The sequence below is a fragment of the Argiope bruennichi genome, chromosome 8 (genome assembly GCF_947563725.1).
Source record: "Argiope bruennichi chromosome 8, qqArgBrue1.1, whole genome shotgun sequence".
NCBI classification, from domain to species: domain Eukaryota; kingdom Metazoa; phylum Arthropoda; class Arachnida; order Araneae; family Araneidae; genus Argiope; species Argiope bruennichi.
This window is the reverse complement of record NC_079158.1, coordinates 116830535-116854209: the sequence shown is the minus strand read 5'-3', so window position 1 is coordinate 116854209 and position 23675 is coordinate 116830535. Positions and strand designations below refer to the sequence as shown.

The 23675-nt window shown below is 30.1% G+C and overlaps 1 protein-coding gene across 4 annotated transcripts in view; it reads right to left on the bottom strand.

Moving 5' to 3' along the window:
* Positions 1-23675, bottom strand: part of LOC129981123 (RNA-binding protein Musashi homolog Rbp6-like) — a 247187-nt gene that overhangs the window by 4788 nt on the left and 218724 nt on the right. Inside the window, exons 8-13 of one of the 4 annotated variants that reach the window (XM_056091806.1) lie at positions 23593-23675; positions 23445-23502; positions 20131-20163; positions 17748-17816; positions 2127-2345; positions 1762-1943 (exon numbers count right to left, since the gene is read on the bottom strand). In XM_056091806.1, the coding sequence (XP_055947781.1) occupies positions 1762-1943; positions 2127-2345; positions 17748-17816; positions 20131-20163; positions 23445-23502; positions 23593-23675 (644 nt within the window). The remainder of the gene's footprint in view (positions 1-1761; positions 1944-2126; positions 2346-17747; positions 17817-20130; positions 20164-23444; positions 23503-23592) is intronic. The other 3 variants (XM_056091808.1, XM_056091807.1, XM_056091809.1) reach the window with 3 other exon arrangements.

Genomic DNA, 23675 nt, shown 5'->3' with positions numbered 1-23675 from the left:
AATCGTCCAATTTCTTAAAAATAGGCCTTATTAAGTGTATTATATGTTGTGGGTGGTACTGCCATCTTAATCTTCAATAACTTTTTGAAAGTCTTTGCTTGTTGATACTTGCACCAATCATCGACCCCTTTCGGGCACTGGCAATGCAACAAAAGTAAAACACTGCAATAATAGGACTTTGCGTATCTTCTCTATTGCCTTTATTGCTACGAATTATAATTCTGTAGTAGTTTTACAATTTATCGATATAATAATTGGCTAATTTTTCTTTTCTTGTACATTTTTTTTTAAAGTTTTTGAAAGAGAGTATCAGTCTTTTGCTATATATACCAAATACATGCTAGTTTGTTTCAAAAAATTCTTAGTATAAATATTCTTTAGCGAATTATATGCAGAAATGTAGAAAAATAGCAAAATATTAAAATTTAAGGCTCATTTCTGTTTAGGAATGCTATTACCGGTTTGATTTTAAATCATGTAAATTATGTTATAATAGTTGAAACTTTATTTTTAATACAGTTAGGAAAAATGATAGCGGTTTGAAAAAAGAAAAGTTAAGCAAAAATCGTAAAAGAGATCGGAAATCGGTATTTTTGACGTAATCGGTTACCTTAATATCGGATACAGCCAGTGTGCAGCAGTCAGCAGATTTCGGTTGTTAGCGATCATGGATGTAATAATCAATTAGTTGTACTGATCAAATTATAGAAGAACGAATCTCTAGTTTCAAAATGCATAGAAAATCCGCTTGTTTTAGAGCTAGACAATTTGCTTGTTAATATCAATTTCGATGTCCAGGCGGTTCGGCTGGAAGGTTTTATTATTAGGACCAATCAAGAAAATGAGTCTAATGCATTGAGAAGTTACCAGATCTTCCCGAGGAACAATTTGACATGCAGGAATGGATTGCAGAGTGATGGCAAACAATTTGAGGACAATGACGATGAAGAGGAATCAAAGGAGAAACCACTATTAGTCTGCAAAACTCTAAAGCCCTTCGACTCCTAAGAAGATCAGCCCAATATCAAACTGAATCTTTTGCTAGACATTATTCATTGAAAATTTTTCATTTCTGCTCATTATATTCGATTGTTCTGTTTCTAATTAAAACGAATGAATAATACAAATGAGTCATCTGGTCTATTTTTTCTTGCACCTTTTTATTTCAACAAATTACATTCTTTTTAAGGCATTTCTGTTAGACTGATTACTCAGATGTAGTGATAATCTTGGTTCGGATGCAAAGTGACTAATAAGTGGCGTCTATTGCCAAAAGTAATGAGAATTTTCCGAAAATTACTTTTCAGTGTTGAATGGTGATTATTGAAATCTGGAAATTAATTTCGCAATTTATTTAGAATGATTAGTTGCAGAAGTCCTTTTGTAAAAGATGCTTTTATAAAGACTCAATATTTTTCAAACTATAAATGGGCCTAATGAAAACGAGTAAAAAGGTTTAAATCAAGAGCAATGCATTGCTTATACTATTGATCTCAATGTACAAACTTGTGATTACAGTAAATGTATATAATTAAGCAAACAAGATCATTTTTGTGCGACTTTTTTTGCAACTCACCTATGACACCTGTTTGGATTGTTATCGAATATCAATATGCAAGCTCATTATAAATTTGTAATAGGGTGTCAATAACTGCTTTGTTTACCTAAACGCTATTACATATATTTTTTTCGTGTGGAATATTTTAGTCACGAAAGTATTAAAAAAGATGCAGCATATGTACCTTATCTCTGCAGACTTACTCTATTAACAGCTATTGGTGGAAATCCCGTGGACTGCGGGCTCGGGTCCTGGACATAGCTGACACCGTCTTGATTGGAAGAGTAAATGTCGATGGGTCCAGGACTGTTGGTTGCCGGGAAGACTCGGTTGTTGGCGGGGGAGGGGGAGGCGGCAAACCCTTGAGGTCCATAATTGTTGATCACTGCATGAAAGCACAGAGGCATGTGTGATTTTCATCGTCAAAAGTAATATTTAAATGCTTTTTATTGATATCCATTCATTTTCTTATGTCTTTCTTCCTTTCATTTTCTTTGAAAGACACGGAAGTCAAAATACTTTTATTAGAAAAACAAACAATTTTTTGTGATGTGTACGAATTTCTTACCAGTGGGGATTTGCGGTGCAAAGGGGTGACCCCTCTTAATGGGCGAGCTGCCCATGGGAGCCAGACCAGCCGGAGGCTCGGTCTGCCCGACACTGGTCATGTGGCTGGCGAGGGCAGCGGCGGTTGACACCGCAGTGGCCGAAAACGCGTCCACAAAAAAGGCGGTCGCCTGGTGGTCGGTGGCTGCGGGCGAAGGAATATAGCTAAAGCCGTGGAAGCCTGAGGGAAAGGAACAAAGGGGTCAGCCAGGTAGCGATAGGAAATAAGCATTCAGAAAAATGGCCAAACACAAAATGAAAAATTTCGATTTCCTTTTGGTATAGAATGTATAAATATAAAGCATTTCAATACTTCGGTTCATTTTTCGAGATATCATTTTTACTTAATTTTCAATGGAAATATTCTCCTTTTTTTCTCCCTCTTGTTCTAATTTTAGAAATTGATTTTGATGAAACATAAAACAACTACTTGGATTCCGTCTAATGAAATAATCGGCATCTTAATGCATGCTTGCGATGTGTTAAAAATGCTGGTTGGACGTATCTCTATAGTTCTGTTCTTATTTTTTGTGTAATTATTTTTCTGAAAATACTGATTTCACTCACTTTTATTAGAAAATTACTAAGCCAATTAAAAAATAACTAAGATGTAGTTTAGAAACTAATCTATTCTTATAATTTTACTGCCTGATAATTATTTAAAAAGTTGAAAAAAAAATGTCATAGAGATACACCGAGTTTTCATAAAGACACGATTATCAGATGATGACCATTTTTGAAGATCAGTTTATGGTTATCTGATTTAATAAAATTATCCCTCAAAATATTTTTAGAAATTTTTAGATTAAAAAAATGTATTTAATTGGCCAAAATTTTAATCATTATTGCATTATCTCCCCATTTGGGGGTCTTAAAAAAAACCCCAAATGACAACAGTTCGACCGGTTTATAGTAAATAGAATTTCCTCTCTCTTTTCCCAATAGATGGTGAATATGTTGCTATTATGTAAGTACAGTCATTTCTTAATTATTCGAATTACAAAATAGATAATTCTAAATTAAAAGAATGAATTCCTTTACTGATTGAAACGAATATTTACTTTTTCTTTCACATTTCTTGTGTATTATAATTCTTGTTCTTACATTAGAAATTTAATTAATTTTCCTATTTTTTTAAAAATATCAATTCTTATTTTAGTTTATATCCGAATCTTTCCTGTTTAACAATGAATTCAATTTAAAATGTATTCACATTTTTCAATTATTTTTATATTGTTTTATTAAAAAGCTTTATTTTTTTAAAAATTGGTTCCGAAATATGAGCATTAGAGAGTTTTTATTAGGTCTAGACGAACGCAGTCAGAGGTAGGATAAAAATCTTTTTACGGAAATATTTTTCATGTTTGAAATAATTCAAGATTGTCAAGTAAAACTTTTTTCTTTTACACTATTTCATCCAAAAGCTAAAGAATAAAGAATCTTTATTACGAAAAAAATAAATTGCCCATAATTTTAATGATAGGTATATGTGATGTATGACGTCGTGACATCATTTGATTCTATTACGAATTTAAACGACTTATGTCCTACTAATGAAAAATAAAAGAAATGAATTCCATTACATATAATTGTATGTTTTAATTAAGAAATCGCTTTTATTTTTATCGAAATGAAATGAGAATTATTAATAAAATAGAATATTAAAATTTTTTAATAGTTCATTTAAATATTCTAATTTCTTTTAGAAATAATAAAATATTTGTTCTTTACGTCATTTAATAGCAATGAATACTTCTGAAGTCTGGGAAATTTTGCTCGAGAAATCGAAATTTTTCATTTATTATCAAATAATGTGAGCAAAAGCATGAATATATGCAATGAAATTCGAAATAATAGAATGAAAATGAAACCAGAATAAGAAATATGAATAAAAGTTGTTAAGTACAAAATTAAAAATGAAAAAGAATTCAACTTTTGCTTACGATATAAATAATTTACACAAATTCAAGTATATAAGTTAGACATTAGAAAAGCATGAATGGAAAAGAAAATATCGAGACAAGTTTAAAATGTTAGTAAAACATAAGTTACATTCGTTATATTTGCTAACAAACTTTTTCATCGCAAGACAGTTTTACTGTAAAGAAAATCTAAAGCAATTTTTCATGATATTCCAAAGTGTAAAGTGAAAGCGATTTTTGGTAGAAATAATGTCACAATTCTATTAAATAAATATGTGCGTCAAAACAAGGATTTACCATCTATTGCAAATGAAGATCTAAATTCAGGGGGGAAAATAACAGTAATGAAACAAAGAATATCGCGATATAGCAGCGAAAATTAAAATTTGCAACTGAAGGGGTCACATTTAAAAAAGGAGAAAGAAAGAGGGGGAAATAAAAATATGAAAGCCTCGTTATCTATACTGCATCGAGTCATTTCTTTACATTCTTTTTCTGAAGCTAAAAAAAAAAATAGCATGTCCAAACTAAATAAACGGTGCGCAGGTGCAAGTGGCCGTCGCAGCGGTTTTGAAAATAAACACATAAATAAAAAAAAAATGAAAATAAACACAGCAGAATAAAATGGTGAAATAAAAAGATATGTTCTTTAAGCATGCATGGCAAAAGCAAATGAAAGAAATAGAATGAGCAACAGAAAGCTGACTTTCTGCAGTTTTTCTACTCACATTTGTTTCTTCACGTCTTCTGATCTTGGCGTCTTCTGAATGATATTCCAATGATAGTTTTTTTTTTCGAGGCCCGCATAAAAACTGATAATGTCTTGCAAGCAGCTGGTCTGAAGTCATTTTTTTAAGGAATATATATATATATATATATATACAAACGATCTGATATATTTTAACTGTAAAGCTTTGCATTTTGTACTTAATTCTTGGGCACGAGATGAAATCTCGAAGCGTTTTTTAAAAAAGATAAATCTATAATTTTTTATAATTGAAAAAAAAAGGAAGAAAACTTAAAATTTTTTAAAAGTGATTTGCACTTAATTCCGCCGTAAATTAGTTTCCTATTATTTACACATATTTTAAGTGGAAATGATCATTCACTTTTTATAGTTACTTAATGCAGTATATTTAAATATTTACATTCAATCATTCGCTTTAATTTGATTTTCAGAGTACAACATTTACTACTAAGGAAATTTTGAAAAGTGTTATACAGTTGGCATTCAGCAATTTTTCAAACTAAAAATATATTTCCTTCTGAAGAAATCTTTTGAATTTAACTTTTTTTCCCCATTTTTTTTTAATAAAGATACTATGTGGTTCAGAAATATATATTTATATACATGAAATTACAAAATGTTCAAAACATACTGGGCGTAACTTCAGGAATATTTTCTTTCTATATTTTTCTTTTATTTACATTACATTTATTCTATGTAATAATACATTTTTTTGCTCTTTGTTCTTCGTAAATCTGATTATTATGGAAATGAAGAAAAAGTTTTTTTGACATTTCCACTATCAGATAGAAATTAAAGATAAAACATTGTCCTTTTTTATATTAAGAAAAAATATGCAGATATGGAAGTTTAGTTCCTTATGCCAAAAACAAAAGTGCAGATATGTAATTTTTGTTTTTTATGTCACCTTAAAGATGATATAAACGCAATCTTTCTGAGGTGCAAAGAAATTGATACTACCTACTCGATTATATTACATAGAAGAGTTTTTATCGACATTTTCTACTTTTTTTTAACCTTAATTTTTCAATAAATAATAATAAAACATAACTTTCTTTAGTTTGGATATGACTTCATAACTAACAAAACTGGAGAATTTTTCTGATTTCTTTTTCAATGGTGTGGTGTCGTTGTTTAAATGAGTAATCGGTTTAACGAGTGCCTCTTCTGTTCCTGATTTGCTGAAAATAAACGAGACAAACAAAATGTCGGGGAATCAACTTCAACAAGCAACAAAAAGATTCATAAGAAAAAACAAACTGATTTCTAAAAGCTAATACCATGCAAGCATGCAAAAAGCTATGGGAAACAACAGCCATGCCAGCAGACGCTATGTTCATTACCATCTACGATGCGTCGAATCTCATCTACCAGTATCATTCTACCTAAAATCTAGAGATCTAATACAGTGTCCAGTCCCTTCCTATCGAGTGCACGGCTACGTGAGGAAAATATGGAATATGACATCTTTCTGCAGTTCGCTCAGTCACACGCTGTAACTTTGATTTCTTAACATTTGTTTGATGCAGCCATTTTTCACACATCACACTTTCGACTCATTTCAGTTTTAATATAATTCATTTACGGCCAGAAATAAAAGTTTTACCATTCGAGCGAACTACAGCAGATTTACATCAACAAATTTTTGATTGAACTGTCTATGTATTTAATGCATATTGAAATTCGAATAACATCACACAAACAAAAAATGTTACAACAAAAAGAGTGACATATTAGTATTTAAAGAACCAGACTGGACAATGTAATCACCACTAGTACATCGAGGATACGAAGGAAAGAAAGCCATCGTTAGTATCTATGATCTACTGAAAAAGCCTACATGAGAAAAAAGTGACTCTTTCTTACGCTACAAAAGTAATGTTAATGAGAGAGAAGAGAAACCTTTTTGTATTCAGGCACTGAAAAAAATCTAATTTCTTTCCAGATATTGGAGTTCCACAAGCAATTATGTACATTTCTTTTTATCCTAAAGACATTCACTAAAATTTAACATCGAGAGAAGAGAGTGCAACCCTGCTTCATGCAGTCGATAGTCCTAATGCAATCAAATGTCAACGGCACATTTCAGTTTTGGAACAAATCGAATCATGCCGTTGCCTTCTTACCCACTCGATCGGCAAACTCTGAAATGTAATTATAAAAACCATCGATCGTTTTCAGTCAATAATTATAATTAACTTCTTCAGTCAGCGAAAGAATGTTTCGGGCAGAGTAAAAATTAGATACATATATTTACACATTCTAAAAGATTTAGTGCTTCAATATTTCGAATAACCAATTCAAATAAACTTGAACAAAAATCGAATTTTTGTTGAAAAGCTTTTGAAACATCCAAACGATGATTATTTGCTAAATTGGAATACAATTTCGATGCTTTAAATGCAGTGAAAATATTTTAATTTCTGTTAATATCCGAAGATTAATTTCGATTGGAGGCTGCACAGAACAGGATTGCAATAATACATTCTTTATAAGATAAATTTCGACATATAATTCTACAAAAAAATTGCATACAACTACATATTAATAGATTATACAAATGCAAACTCTATAAATAAAGTAAATTTCAGTCAGTGGCAAGACAGTTCAGATAAAATTTTATTATTATCTACGGGGAATCAATCATAGGAAAAGTAGTAACACTTGCAAAGTAATAAATCGCTGTAATTAGTTGAGACAGAAGATGCATTTTTTCAAGAAAGGAATTTCTCTTGTCTTCTCTGTCTTTTGCCGGCAGGAAGAATTTCAGTTTGGAAACCGCTCTCGTATCCATCGCGCAAAACATTCGGGAATGTTATGCAAACTGCCTTTATAAATATGTCATTCCTTAATCATTTCAATCGGAATGTTTCTAGAAATTCGATAGATGTTTATAGTCCATTATTATGACATCCAAAAATTAGTGTATATTATTTCAAAAGAAGGATATCATGTTAAAAAAATGATCTGGTGATTAATTGAACATAGCTTAAACCACAACTAATTACCATTAAAAAGTATTAAAAAACAGCAAACGACTTTGAAAGGAATGAATATACATTTTTATCATAACATTAAAAATAAAGCTATAATTCATCTTTTTTTTTTTGCTCATTCATTTCTGCATTCCTACGAATACGAATGAATTATTCCTGGCAATTTACCAATGGAAGTTACAGAATCGCTGGCATCAGAACAGTCACGAATGTTTGCTGATTTTCTAGATGGATTTGTGAGCGATTTCAGACAGAACATGGTTTTAACTGTATCAGTCAACAATTACAATAGAGATTGAAGAAAACCAATGTTATTATGTACAAGAAGAATTTTATTTTTCCTTATATTCAACAAAAATACAAAGTTCATCCACACGTATATTTAAATATGACAATGGCACATGATTATTGCAAAACGACATTCATATAATTAATTCTAGAAAGACTAGATAATTTGTACAAATTTCCATAGTATTAAGTTGACAGAGTGCGAGGAGCGTCGAATCCTCGAGATTTATTGCACATTTAATGTCTAAGTGAGAGTCAAGGAGTGTGGGGAAGAACGAAGCTTCCAATCGAATTTTCACGACGGCCATTTCTTTTCTTTCCTTACGTGCCAGAATTAATAAATTTTGATCAGAATATTTAATCGTCATTATGAAGTGATTAACAATCAATATTATGATATGTGTTAACATAATTTTGTTCTATTAAAGATTATAGTTTGTTATGAATGTAGCTTCACTTACACTGCGCGAAAATTTTGAATATTTCGCAAAAAAATGCATCGATGTCTTTGACAAATGATGAGCATTTTAGTGCAATAGTAATAATTTCTGTGAATCACAGATGATTCTTTTATTCTGAGCAACAATGTAAAATATAAAAAATTTTAAATTTTAATATTCAAAATTATATGGCCGAGAATATTATTTAAAATCATGTTGTCATAAATTAAGAAAATTTGGATTTACTTTGTTAGGGTAGAATTAATTTATGCTTTCGGAGATCATCAAAATTCTGTGAAAGCAACTCGATAAAAAAAGATGTCACACCAGATTTTCACTATCAACTCTTTTAGGAAATTGATGCAATAGAAATGTTTCAAAGTTCCAATTTGTTTTTTATAGGCCTAATGTTATGATGACAGAAGCTTCGTTGTTCGACACATTCACAGGAGCAGACAAAGTCGTGTAGTAGTTGAGGAAGTTTATAACCTAAGCTGACATCAATTCTGCCGAAATTCTATTTGAAAACACGCATGAGAGCTGGTCTTGAGTTCTTCACGAAACACTGACAAAGAAAATGAAGAGATTAAAAAAAAATTCCTTTTTGAAAAATTGTATTGCATTTCACTTTGGTCTAACCTTTTGATGAGTTAGAACTTAACTATCTTATAGCAAGAAAATATATCATAACGTTCAAAATTTCAAACATTCTTTTTCTTACTCTCTGACATCAGTAAATAAATTATATAAATTTTGCATCAAAATAACATAAATTTTAAGCTTTAGAGTTATTAAAAAAACAGTCTCCAAAATCTCTTCAGTCGTTTTGTGACGAACTTCAACTGACTGCAACTACAAATTAGAATTTTCTACTCATCTTCTACACTAACGAATGCTGAATCATGAAACAAAAATAAACTTTAGTTTTGGCACAAGATGCTTTACTACAGATAAGATTCTAAGTCGTTAGACACAGAGAGAACGTGTGCAGATTTCAATTAATATTAAAATTCAGATTTGCGATAAAAGTATGTTTTTTTTGTAAATATATCCAGAATATTCTATTATTTTAAAATGTTAGACATAAAAAGTCATACTGCAGCTAATGAAAACAAATCACGGAAAGAATTAATGTAAGCTACAATATTCTCTTGGTTGCTGATACACAGCTTGATTTTAGCTTAATCGCTAAGAAAAATTAAAATAATTAAGAAGAGAGAATAATATAGTACTAATTTTTGAAAGATATTAATTCGTTAAATGAAAGTAATATCGTTCCATGTTGTTAGCTTTATTCTATATATTAACAATGGTTCTACGTTTAAAATTGAATATGGTTCTAAATATAACGTTCTCAATATTCAAAATACAGGTTCCAAATATTAAAGATATTAAGCAATTCTAATATTATTCTTCAAATTTTTAACCTGCACTTGACTTTTTAATATGTTTTTGGACACAATAATTTTTTATTTTTATTTTTAATGATTAAATCTATTTCGAATTTTTCTAGAAAAGATTGTTTTTCGTATGCACATAAAAAGAGAAAGTTTTATAATGTGGAAACTTTGATTCAACAAATGTAATTTTTTTTATTATTATTTATTAAAAAAAATTTGAAATATTTTTAATTAGTTCAAAATTAATTTTAATAGATAAAAATGAAACACTTTTCCTCTTTAAAGTTAAATATTTCAATTTTAGCTGAAAATAATTAGTCCACGTTCTCTCTGTGTTACAAAAAAATGAAGATTCTAAAAACTACAAAGAACACTTTAAACATAGAATTGGTGAGCAGATGCGAAACACTCTAGCAGATCTATTACTGTAAAAACGCCAAGAGAACGTTTTTTTTAGTGATTCACAGTATTGGTAATGAACATTTATCAATATTGATTAACAAGAACACTTATATCCAAGGAATAGCCATTTTGTACACAAACGCGCGGTTACAGTGTAAACACAGATTTTAAAACAGTGTGTATCAAATCAAAACAATGTGTTTATGAAAGGAAAAAATCCTCAAAATAATGTTTATATCATTTATTTCCAATTCTTTCTAGGATAAAATGATATATTTTATTATTCATTGTCCCTACACGAGATATTTGATATGAATTTTTCAATTTTGGCGACACAGATGGTGGCGAGTAGAATGTTTAAAGCTCCCCTAAACTGTGAAACAAAGTTTTGTTTTTAAATGTAATTTGTTCTGAAATATTTTTAGCACGATAGTTATCAAAGAGTTTCGATTTTAAATGTAAGAATTCAATGGAAGAATTTTATTTCACTGAATTTTTAATTTAAAAAAGTAAAAGCTATAAAAGTAATCGATATAACTTATTTTTAGATGTATAATTGCGTAAACGAATCCTATTTCGTCCCGATTCTTTTATTTTTATATGTTCTTCGTATATCATTGTTTTCTTTTTAAAAGTAAGTTTTTTCGTCATATGCAACAATCAGTCTACTACTAAATGGTTACAAGCTTTACAACCAAAAAAACATATTAACCCCTTCCTTTCTTGTTTAGGAGTATTGTTTACCCTATAGAGCATTTAATGAAATAGAATTTTTAAACCAATTATTAATCCATTTTAAGTAATAAATGAACTAACTTTTTTGATTGATAAATATATGTGATTAATTAATGTCAAATATTTACAATTAATTAATTGAATACATGCATTTTAATTTTATTTCCCTCAATCATTCATTGACTAATTTTATATTTGCCTGAAAATAGTTTATTTTCGCTTTGCAAAAAATGTTAATAAACGCAAAAGACCAGCAAATTTTAGAAACCATTAATTCGAAGAGACATTTTCAAATTGTGCTCTATGTTGAAAGCAAAAATAGTATATTAAAAATAAATAACATTCTCAGTAAATATGCCTAACAATATTTCCCTTTTTTTTAAAAGCGAAGTTTTAAGCAGTGTTCACACGAGGCCAACAATTGTTGGAATAGCGCGAAATGGAAGGCTGCACCTACCTCAGGAACATCATGTGACTCCAACGGAACGATGGCAAATGGTTTCTCATCGGTACAACTATTTGCCATTGTTTCATTGTCGTTCTTTTTACTGAAGTCTTTTCATTTATTGTTCTCAATAACCAGATTGTTGCAATGGATACGCATATAGATGGAAGAAACGACCTTTAGAGTCAAGAACTATTTAAGATTGTTCGATGATCGACCACAAGCTTCTTGTTTTCAGTTGATTATTTTTGGAGCATTGTATAACATATTTCTTTAATATACCCCCTTCTTTTATTGTTTCATTTTTGCCAAAAACACCGTCAAGATTCAAGATTTGATCTTTTCTCTTGATCTTTTCATCCATATCTCTACCATCTGTGTCGCGAAATCTAATAGTAGAAAAAACGAGGCGCCAATGCATTTGAATGTTAAGTTCTTGAGCCCTTTTGCGGGAATAAAGCTACAGATAGAATGTAAGAAGCAAGCTTCTTACAATTGGCCATCGACATGCGAATGGCCAACTCCTGATCCTCGCTCGAAATGCACAGAAGAAACACGAGAAAATCATCGCCGTTAGCTAAGGCATACTTGAGGTCTCACCAAGGATAAAAATCTAAGATGTTGAAAATACTATAGACTATGATTCATTTCTAGAATATCTTACTTTAAAACAAGGCACAAAACTTACGTGGATTTTGATTCTACGTATGGGCTTCAAAATTATCACTCTAAAATCACTAGATATGTATCACATGACTAAGCCACATGGTTGATAGCACCCGGATTTGACAACCTGTATTCCCCATCTCGGCTGCAGGATGTTTGCAAAAAGTATTTATACTGATCAGCAATTTTCAACCAAAAAAGATGATATTACACAATAAAAGATGATATTGAACTTTTGATATTACAAATTTTAAAGTATGGTGATTACAAAATTCCAGGTGAATCGCCTTTATTGTATATATATTTTCTTATTACTCTATTGCTTGTTCCTCTAATGCTTATTAGGCTCAATGGAGATCTTTTTACTTCAAGCACTTTCGAATAAATACGACTGAGTATGTTAGAAGAAACAAGCTAAGAGAACTAGAAGACAAAAGGGGATTGCATTTTAGCGATTCGAGAATACGTACTATATTAATTTGGTTACCATCGAAATCACAAATTCTAAATTTAAAAAAAAAATAAATTTGGGATAAAAAAATGTTTGAAAAGCTCTGAGAGATAACTTTAGCTTTGAAGAAGAATGATAATTTAATTCTGAAAATATAAGAAATTGCAAAGATTCTTTACTAGTTACTGAATAGCAGCTTCTTCGAGATGGGGTCTGAAGGCGATCAAACTCGTCTGCGAAGACACGTGTTATGCTAAAATATGTTCCTAAAATAATCTATGATTTTCAGTTATTAATAGTATAGAGTTCTTTTCAGAAAAGCACTTAAAGTTTTTTTTCTAATCTACAAGACACAGACTACACGGATATGAAATCACATTCTGTGTGCTAAAATACATCGAAAAATCAAAGACTGCATCATTTAGAGAAGAATCACTGTTTGTTGTTCCCTTCTTGCACCTCGATCAAAAGGTATATAGCTGATTTAGGGCACTAAGGTGTTTGTTCTCACGTTTTCTCCATTAAACTCAGAATGTTAGACATTAGAAGCAATTTTTATAGAATCTTTTTGTTCTTTTGTTTAAAGATGTTGTGGAATTAAGCAGCATGCACAGAGAGTCAGCCAACAGATATACGGTATAAACCCTGAGAAGAAAAGAGGTTAATTCCCATTTCATTAGAGTGTTTATTTTTCTTTTGGATAAGATATTTTTCGAATCATAAGAAATTACATTTATAAATTTTAGTTTAGCATTTCTTAAAATGATTGCTTAGTCTGAAACAAATTATATAACAGACGAGTCTTAAAATGAATGAAAAATTAACATAGAAATTTGACTATACATTTTTCAAACATAATTAAAAATCTCAAAATTAAGTTTCGTTGCAAGTTTGTAAAATGAAAGACAGGTTTTTGATATACATTGAATGAATGAATTATTATGAACAGCATTAGAAGAACTTGCTCTGAAGTTGTTTTTCAACTAATAGCCAAAAAGTGACGCCAGCCATGAATAGCACATAAGCCTATATTTCCCCAATAGAAAAGAGAGATATAATAAGCAGCAATTTAAGTGAATTCCATGTAGATCAAATAGCCAAAGCACTAAATATTTGATATCCAGTTTCAGCAAAAGCCTTAATTTCGTTGAATTTTCATCATGGAATAATTACTGTCTATCCATAGAATGTGAAATATTGTAAAACAGCTAGAAAGCAGAAAGTCTTTAGCAGGAAACCAGCAATCAAAGATTGAATTGAGAAAAAGCCGCATATTTGCATCAAATCACTGAAGATTTTAGTTAAAGTACTATTATAAGCGTATTCACAAGTACTATTCGCTAAAATAGGGTGAAATATGCAGGTAAATATCGATATCTGCATCGATTCCTTTTACTGGTTGGAAGTTTTGAAACATCAGTTTGCCATATCTCACCATCACGAACTGTTGATTAATGGGAATAGGTAAACTGGGAACATAAGGCTGACCTCCTACAAGTAAGCAGAGGTGATGCAACAATTTTTTTTTACATTTATTCGACTAGTCTTAGGACCTTTATTGCCTTTGTAAATAATCTTTCTTGAATTCGAGTAGCGTTGACATACAAACCACTTATTTACATTCTTTTATCAGTACCATCGAAAACATCCTTCAACAAGATAATACCCCACCTCATCGTTCACGTTTGATATAAATTTATGAGAAAAACTTCCAAATGAGTATTTACTAGATTACCATAACCAATCTTACAAAGAATTCATGGAGCCAGCAGGAACTATCCATTCAAGCTCTGAACCTATTGAACCTTTATAGATGATTTGAGATAATTTTGAATTATTGGTGGAGATACAACCACTTCAATGTCTCATTGAATCATTTCCAAAATGTATAACCGCCATTTTCGGTAGACCAATAAGATAATTATTGTACGTATGCGATAGATTATATAATCACTGTATAATATCAGCACCAAAACTTTATGAGACAGTGTTTATTTTAAAGCTGAATAACTGTATATCTATTTATCACCACGTTCATGGATATATAAATGATTATTTTTCTCAGTTCTTCTTCACTTATAATATGAGGAAATTGAATATATTAAAAGAAAGGCAGCATTTTGCTATTTCATAAGATTCTCTGTGCATCATGCTTAAAATTTTCAGTTAGTTGATGATTATTGGGCATTAAATTTAAGTTTATATTCCAGATCTCTCATTGATATAAATCATTCTAGAAAGTTCTACGAAGGCTGTTATTTACTTGAAGAAAGATACTTGCGAAAGATTTTTCTTATTTTGGATATTTTACTATACAAACGTGGTATGTTTCGAATTGCTGGTATTTCTAACAAAAATTCTTGTGCCAAAATTGATGAAGAAAAGTCCATTCTAAATTCAGTGGTATCCAAAACACCATTAGTATCACAAATTTTTAAAATAAAAAAATAGCTTAAAGTAGAATTTAGATAACTAAACTATGAGTTTAATAGAATATATTCAGGATTTGGTTAATCTATTTTTCAGTTTTGAAATTTAATCTGTATTTATATTGAATTCTTATAAGCAAAGCTAATTTAAATTTCAAACTGTGAGGCTAAAATTTGTTGTTCGTGTAAAACTATAAATATATTAGTTTTTTTCTAAATTTCGGAAGACTTTTTTTTTATTCGAAAGATCTTTTGAAGACTGACTGATTGTGCTTCTTTCCTTTACTAGTTTTAAGCTTTCAGTTAAGCAAAGTTAAACTGTTCGTAAACACTAACTTTCAGTTTCTGAATAACAACACCTGCTCTTTCTCTCACACAAAAAGGCAACGTGTTTATGCTTTGTGAAGACAAGCTGAAGTTCGAAAAAGTGAGAAAATTGTGACAACCCCCCAAGTACTTGTTTATTTAGATACGATAAGCACTCGAAAGTCGGAAGTTGTCGTTAATAATGGAATATGCGAACTGGAATATTCCCTTCCGTTGTATTACAGGGTAAACGCCTTCGAGAAACAAATAATACAAATGCAATTTAGTGGTCCAATGTGCACTGTTGTGAACATATTGCACATCTGAATATAAAAAAAACCCTGATAATCAATTCACATGAATAAAAAAAAGCACAAGTATATCATTCATTACGCATCGAAATGATTGTCCCTAGAAAAATTCCACTAAGAAATAGAAAATAATAAAATAATTTTTGATTTGTATTTATTTTTTCCTTGAAAGTAGAACTTTGATAGTATGCGGATCTATGCTGATGTATTAACTTCTTCAGTTGTAGCTCACTATAGTAGTTTTCAAGATAGATTATAAAAATATTGTCAAAGGTAAGTTGGAAAATTATATTAAGAAAAAAGTTAACTTAAATAATTTGTCGATATTTTTAGAAACTCTCCACTACTCTTAGACACTTATTCTTATTAAGTTAAAGGAATATGGGGACGTTCTATTTTGATCATTTTAATAAAAACCTAATGGACTTATTTTACAATTTTAAGAGACTTTTTTCCTGGTTGTAGGTGAATCACAAGTAGTGGCACAAAGAATAAATGAATAAAAAAAGTTAGATTGACGAACATTTTAACTACTATGAATTTTATCTACAATATGAACAAAACTACATTTTTTTCCAGATGTATTCCGAATGACAGAGATTTTAAAACGAACAGTCATGTTCATATAGAAACGAAACAATCATTTCGATACGTAGGTGGGATTTAAAAATTGATCGGATAAATTACTGTGAATGTCTATTTAAACATTTGTACATAACATCTTCATCTACAGTTAAGTAGTTATCCTTTTGTTGTAGTTAAAGTCTCATATTTTTATTTTCTTACATCCGACAATTATCTGTTTTGTTAAATTTAGCCAAAATTGTCGAAGAAGGAAAAATATGGGAACAGTAGGATTAAAATTGGAAGTTTAGTTTCTAGAAAATATATCTTCATCGAATCCAAAACCCAGATTCGTAGATTTCATTATATCATCTTTCTCATTTAATTCTGGAAAGTGAACATCACACACATTTATCATAATATTTTACATGAAACAGTTATTATTGCTTAAGAATAGAAAGGAAGACTTATTCAAGAAATATTGCATGCAGTTTTACATGAATGATTTTTTTTTTCACAAGCTGCAGAAGAACACGAAATCACCTTTTTCATTCGATTTGGAAAATAGGCAGCACAATTTTTCTTTTTCGTCAGAACATCTTACAAGAAACGGGTTTCTTTTCTTTTTATATCAATGAATTAAAAATAAATTGCCGAAATATGTCAGAATATATCTTTTCGATGCTTTATACATTTTACTTAAAACCTAATTGGCGTAAAGACTGAAAAAATATAAATCCAAAAGAAATATTTTCTCCAATACTTTTCCAGGATTATTGTTCACAGAAAAAGCAATAATTTTTTTAAAGCAGTAAGCATGGCCTACTACAATAGCTACAAAAGCAAAGAAACTATTGAAACGTCATACTCTTAAACGCGAAAATTCAATTCCTAAATGTATACAGCTGAAAGAAAAATACCTGCTCCTTTTTTTGTGCAATAAAAAAATTGATCTTCAGCATAAAAGAATCCAAATAATTTTCTATTAAAATATGAAAGAAAATCACTTAGCTTTTACTTAAATTTATCACAAATGGATTGTTCAAAATGAAGGAATGCTTTGGTTAAAGATACCTGACACATTCACTGATAAATATTAATACTAAAATCCACCATTGGATATTGTCTCAAATCGAACAGATGTTTTCAGGGTTCTCTGCTGTTACTGTGATCGACGTTTTTACTACAGAACTGGAATTTCAGAGTACTTCAGATGCAGAAATGAAGTCTTTTTTTTTGAAGTCCTCAAGCCGCTGCTTCTGGAACAGGCTCCTGAAGAGAGAGAAGTCCCTTGCTGCCAGATTATATTGCACGGCGAGACAAAAGTTATTATTTCTTTCGCATAAATGTTTGATCTCAACAAGTTACAATAACAGAGAAGAGTAAATTCAGATTCAGATTTGCATCGCATGTAGGTTGAAGATATTCAAGTGTTCCAGGGGGTATGGGATGCAAATTTGAGGCACATTAAGGTTCATACCTGGGAAAGAGTAGCCGAAACTCGGGTAGCCTGGAATCCCCCGACCATAGCCAAAAGTGGTGAAGCCGGCTGAAAGACAAACACGGTTAGTTTTTAGGTCTACAAGAATGGCAATACATCACATGCAGCTTCTTTTCGATAATTTGCAAACCACTGGAATCATAATTATTTATAAAAGTAAATATGTAAATATATTTTTAGAATTTTCTTTCTGCTTATGCCAATAAAGCTGAAATACAAATGACATTAATATTTAAATTTAAAAAAAAAATAGCTGGACATATTTGAAGCTGGCAGATGGTCATCATTAGAGGTAATTAATTGTTTTTTTTAATTTTAACGTTCTGCAATAAAAAATCTAATTAAACAAGTCAGGAAGTTGATTGGTGAAAGAAGGTTACACGAAAGAGAGCGATATTTTTAACTTTATTTTAAATATAATTTGTAAAAAAATTCAGTTCTTATTTTAGTTTTTATAAATATAAGGAAAAACTTCAAATATGATCAATTTCAAGTCCCTGAAGCATTTACTTTGCTATGCAGGCAGATAATATTTTTTATTTTTAAAGTGGTTTTCATTTTTTAAAAGGATTCTCAAATTGATCAATGCACCAAAATAAGTTTTCAGTATTTTTATTGGCGAAACTTATTAAATCACTTAAATTTACAACAAACAGAAAATTCAATTTACTAAAACAGTAGAAGTTATGAACGAAGTGTTGTGTTACCAGCCATATTTTTTATTTTAGCTAAATATTGTTAAGGATATTTAAAATATTTTTTTTCATCACAATCTAATGTGTCATTATTTATTTACTTTGTATTTCTTTTAACAAATAGTTTTAACAGTTTTTGACCTCGCAATCCTGCTTGAAGTTTCTTTTCTTTAGCTATTTGATTTTTTTTTCTGTGTCAGTGGCAACTTCGCAAATTTGGCATTGAGCCAAAAGGAACAGGAAAATGAAATCCGAATGGTTTTGCTTTTTTATTTTATGTGAGTTGAAGTGGAACTGAATTGCAACTTATTATGCATTTTATCACGTCAGTAGAGCATAATTTTTTTTCTTAATTCATTTAAAATGACAAAGAGAGTAGATAAATATCGGTGAGATTTTCACATATTTTAAAGAACCCGGTGAATTGATTTTGCTACCATTCTGGAATTTCCTTACATTAGACATGGAAACTCAAATCTATAAATGATCTTCTATAATTAAGAAAAGTTTGCCTTGCTTACAAAGAGTATTATTTTTCTATGAGAAATTATTTTTATATTACCAACGTATTGAACGATTACTCGTTGGCGTATGGATATATAATAATATTTCTTTATGATGAATAATATCAAATAAGTATTTTCTTTAAACAGTAAATACTGTTTCAGTCACTTTAGAAAGAAGACTCTTTTAATGTAAATTTTCTATTCTAAAAATGATTCGATATGATTAGAATGTTCAAAATGTCTGCATATAAAAATTTTCTGACATGCTTTAACAAAAACATATTCTATTATATGTTTTTGTTATATTAGATTATTATATTATGTTACAATTAATTGTTCACTTCAAATTTAATTAGAAGAATTAAATGGAAAAATCATTCTAATATGAAAAAATAACCGATTAAATTATTATTGATTATTATGAGAAAGAGGAAAAATTAAGGATGGATCATGTTGTTAAGAACTGAAAATTAATTTAATTAAGCATTTTTATTTATTTAAAGATTTGAAATAAATATTTAAAACAAGTTTAAAGATTTTAGTGAAATGGTTTCTATTTTGTTCAGCAGAATCGAATCATTACTTTTTAGTTTTTTTTTGTCTAAATTCAAGGAATAGCTTTAGACTAGACAGTTAATTAAATTCTGTGAAATAACAATTTATTAATTAAATTTTATGGAATAACAATTTATACCGAAAGAAATGCAGAATTTGAACAAAGTTTTTACAAAGATAATGTTTCTGAGGAAAATTAGATTTTTGAAGAACTCTGGTTTCAAAATGGAATAAAGTCTGAAATAAAAATAATATGAAATACATCTCCAAATATAAAAATAAGACTACTTTTTTAAATTAGAGAATTTAAGTATCTATAATATATCAAGCTAAGTATTAAAATCACATGGGTACTATATTGCCAAGCAAAATTTCTCTACATATTATATATTGCATATGCAAAAAAATATGTATGAAACATTAGTTTTTTAGAGTAAATAATTAAATGGCGAGCCTGTATTTTTGGTTTACTAAATGCTCTAGTGCGTCTAGGAAGCATACTACCCTAGTGTTTTATAGGTAAAGAAGAAAAAAACTTCTCAAAAGTGAATTTTCAAATTAATTGAATGAAAACTAAAGCGAGAGTGTGTAAGAGAGAGGACTTACCGTCCGTCAGGGCTCCTAGAGGCCACACCAGGTCTTCACATGTAGGTTGAAAAAGAAAGGGATTAAAACGTATGGATCTGCTCAATATTGCAAAAAAGGACAAAAAAGAAACAATCACAGTTATTTCTTGAAACAAAATGGTGTTTCCTTCGAAATAACTGATTTCCACTCTTTCTTTTAAGAACATTGAAAAGAATTATAATTTTCAAAATATTCGATCTCGGAATTTTGATGAATTTGTTAGCTTACACCTTTTTGAGAGCGACTAAGATCTTTTCAGAAATCATACCTGCATTTTTATTATGCATCTATTGATAACAAAAAGATGCAAATTTTTAGTGGATGAAATCTTAAAAAATCTCATCATTTAATGAGATTTTCTGAATCTCGAGAATCCAACAAAGGGGATCTGTCGGGAGTGTCTAAGAGTAATAGAGTAATATAATTTTACATGAACTGCGTAACGATGAGTAGAAAAATGTAATCACATTACAGATTCTCTCTCATGCCTTAGAAAAATTTGTTTCCAAATTACATATCAAAAATTATGATTATCATCAAAATGTTTTGATATGTTATTATTATCAAAAATCTACATTTAGAGATTAGTAAAAGCTCAAGCAATATAAATGAACAACAACGAATAGATTTTTATGTTTTTTTATTTTAAGAAGTCTTCAACTTATGTAATTCAGATAATAGTTTTCGGAATCATTGCTTCAAAGCAGGAAAATACAGAATTGAAAAATATCAATGAATGTTTAAATACTTTTAGAGCAGAATATGCAAATTGCGCAGGTGAAAAGAAAATGGCGATTCAATATAATTTACCATACGACTCAATAAGAATTCAAAAAATGAATTTTAATATTAAAGTGATCAATGGAGCTACGAATATAAACCTAAAAGTTCTTCAAAATCTAATTGTGAATTGATTCAATGATGGTATACTATTTTTCGAAACTGTTATTTAAATCATAAGAGTTGAACAGAGCTTATAAACGAACCTGCGGATTGTAGTTTGCTCTTTGTCGTTTTAGAACATTTTTATGGATCGAAAACTTATAGTTTTATTATATATGTCTCTATAATACGTACATATAACATTTAAGTACAATATGTATTTCAGTAACTTTTAATCCAAAGTTGCATCACTTTTATTTGAGGAAGAGTAAGACTCTTGATTGTTTTCTCCTTTCTCGTTTACGAAATATACCAGGAGAAAATATTGTAATCTTCAAAAAAATTTGCAATCAAGATTTTTAATGAATCTCCCTGTTTTAGATCTCCTTGAGTTAAAAAAAACAGCAACAAATTTTTATGGAATTATCTCTGTCTGTGTACAGGATAACTCAAAACCGCTTTGAGGTAGACATATGAAATTTTGTATATGGTCTTTACACAAATTTGTAGATTTCAATTAAATTTTAAATGAAATCCGTTGGGAGGAAGCCTGTCTATGTACAAATTAACACGATAGTTACAAAACGCAACACCTTAAATAAATAACGCTTGGTGCATAGTTTCAACATATAAAGTGCAGAACTCTTTACCACCTTTTTTACAACCAATAAACACTTATACAACTACAAACCAAAATTGATGTTTGAAAATCAAGAACTTACCTATGAAAAACACCCAAAATACTTAGAAGTTGTTTTGGATTCTGAACTTACAAGTAATAAGCACATTGATTACATCGTCTCAAAAGTAAGAAAACGATTAAACACCCTTAAATATATTGTAGGTAGAGACTGGGGAGCTGACTTAGAACTACTTATCTAGCTATCATCAGACCTTTACTTGAATATGGATTCCCAATTTATTGTTGTGCCTCCGATTCAGCTGAGTGCAGCTCGTATAATAACTGGTCTGAAACGAAGTTGCCCTTCAGATATTGTCCTTTATGAAGCCGACTTAAAACATCTCCATGTTAGAAGACATGCTAACCTAATCAAATATTACAACAAACTTTCCAGTTATGGCATTCAAAACTACACCTCAAAATACCTAAATAATTGGACTAATCTCCAAAGACTCAAGAAAAATAGTCCCTTTAGTCAAGTCTTGTCTCAGAATGTAATTCCTAAAAATGTAGAGCCACATTCTCTTCACTCCTGTATGAATCCAACTGAAGAACCTAGCAGGGTTCATTTTCATTTCAACCTCCTTGTTCCCATTAATAAAAAGGAAAATGCGTCAGAACACCTTAAAAAATTGGCCTTGGAAGTCATTAATAAAATCCCTAAATGTGACATTAAATTGTATACTGATGGCAACAAAATCGACAATTTTGCAGGTAGTTTGTTATATTGTAACTCCTCAGTCTAGTTTTTCTCTATGCCAAGGAAATCCAGAATTCTGTTCCGTTTTTAGAAGCGAACTTCTAGCAATCGATGAGGGACTTAAGACCATTTTTCACGAAAATAATTATAAGAACCTTTGGATTCTTACCGATAGCCGCAGCTCAATGGAACACCTTAACAATTGGAGATAAAGTTTGTCTATTCTTCAGAAGTTGAAGCTGATTTCACTCCAACATGATATTCATTCCCAGTGGATCCCATCTTATGTGAATCTACTTGGTAACGAAATAGCAGACAGGCTTGCAAAGAAAGGAAGCAGTCTAGCGACTTCATCTTCTTCTGAACTCACATACTTAGAACTCTTCTCTCAGGCGAAATTCCTAAATAAGAAGAATTGGATGGTACCCCCTACTCATGATTGGTATAGGGCCAATAAGCCGGGCCAATCCTTAATTCATCCTTGTGATAGAAAAACCAACACTTGCCTGTCGTACCTTTCCAGTGGCCACCTTAAATGTCTTTTCTTTTTTCAGGGTGAAAAATCTTACCCTCTTTGCCCGAAATGCTGCCAACATCGGGCCTCTGCTGAACATATTCTAGATTATTTAGGACTTTGGGGAGAAATTTATTCTTCTCCCTTCCTCGTTTTTGACTTTTTTCTTGTCAACGGATTTTTGGATTTAGTCTGACTAAGTCAGGCCATGGATATTAGTAACAACACTAATAAGAAGACAGAAAATTCCTTTATAAAATGATCTCAGTATAAACCACGAAAAACTGAACGTCTATTTTTGCTGGGCCTTTGGAATTGATTAATTTCAGGGGAGATTTGATGCATCATATACATATATTTTTTTATTTTTATTGTTTGACATTTATTCGTTTATAATATCTAATCACGAAACAAAAATAGTAAGAAACTATTATATTTCATCAACAAATATTTAAAGATTTGTAAACGTATTGCATTAAAATAAAGTAAAAATTATCACGAAGCTATTAGCTTACCACGTGTAGTGCTGTTAGGCATCATGACCTCTTTGGGTTGGGCTTTTTTGCACTCGACCTGCAAAACAGAGAAAGAATGCATGAAAGCGAAAAAGGGTTTGATTGAATTAATAATTGAAGTTATGACGAATTGAAGGAAGATTCTCACCATTTTGCTGTTTATCTCGTGAAAATGAATCTCGCACACCTTGTCAACGACATCTTCGCTCTCGAAAGTAACAAAACCGAAAC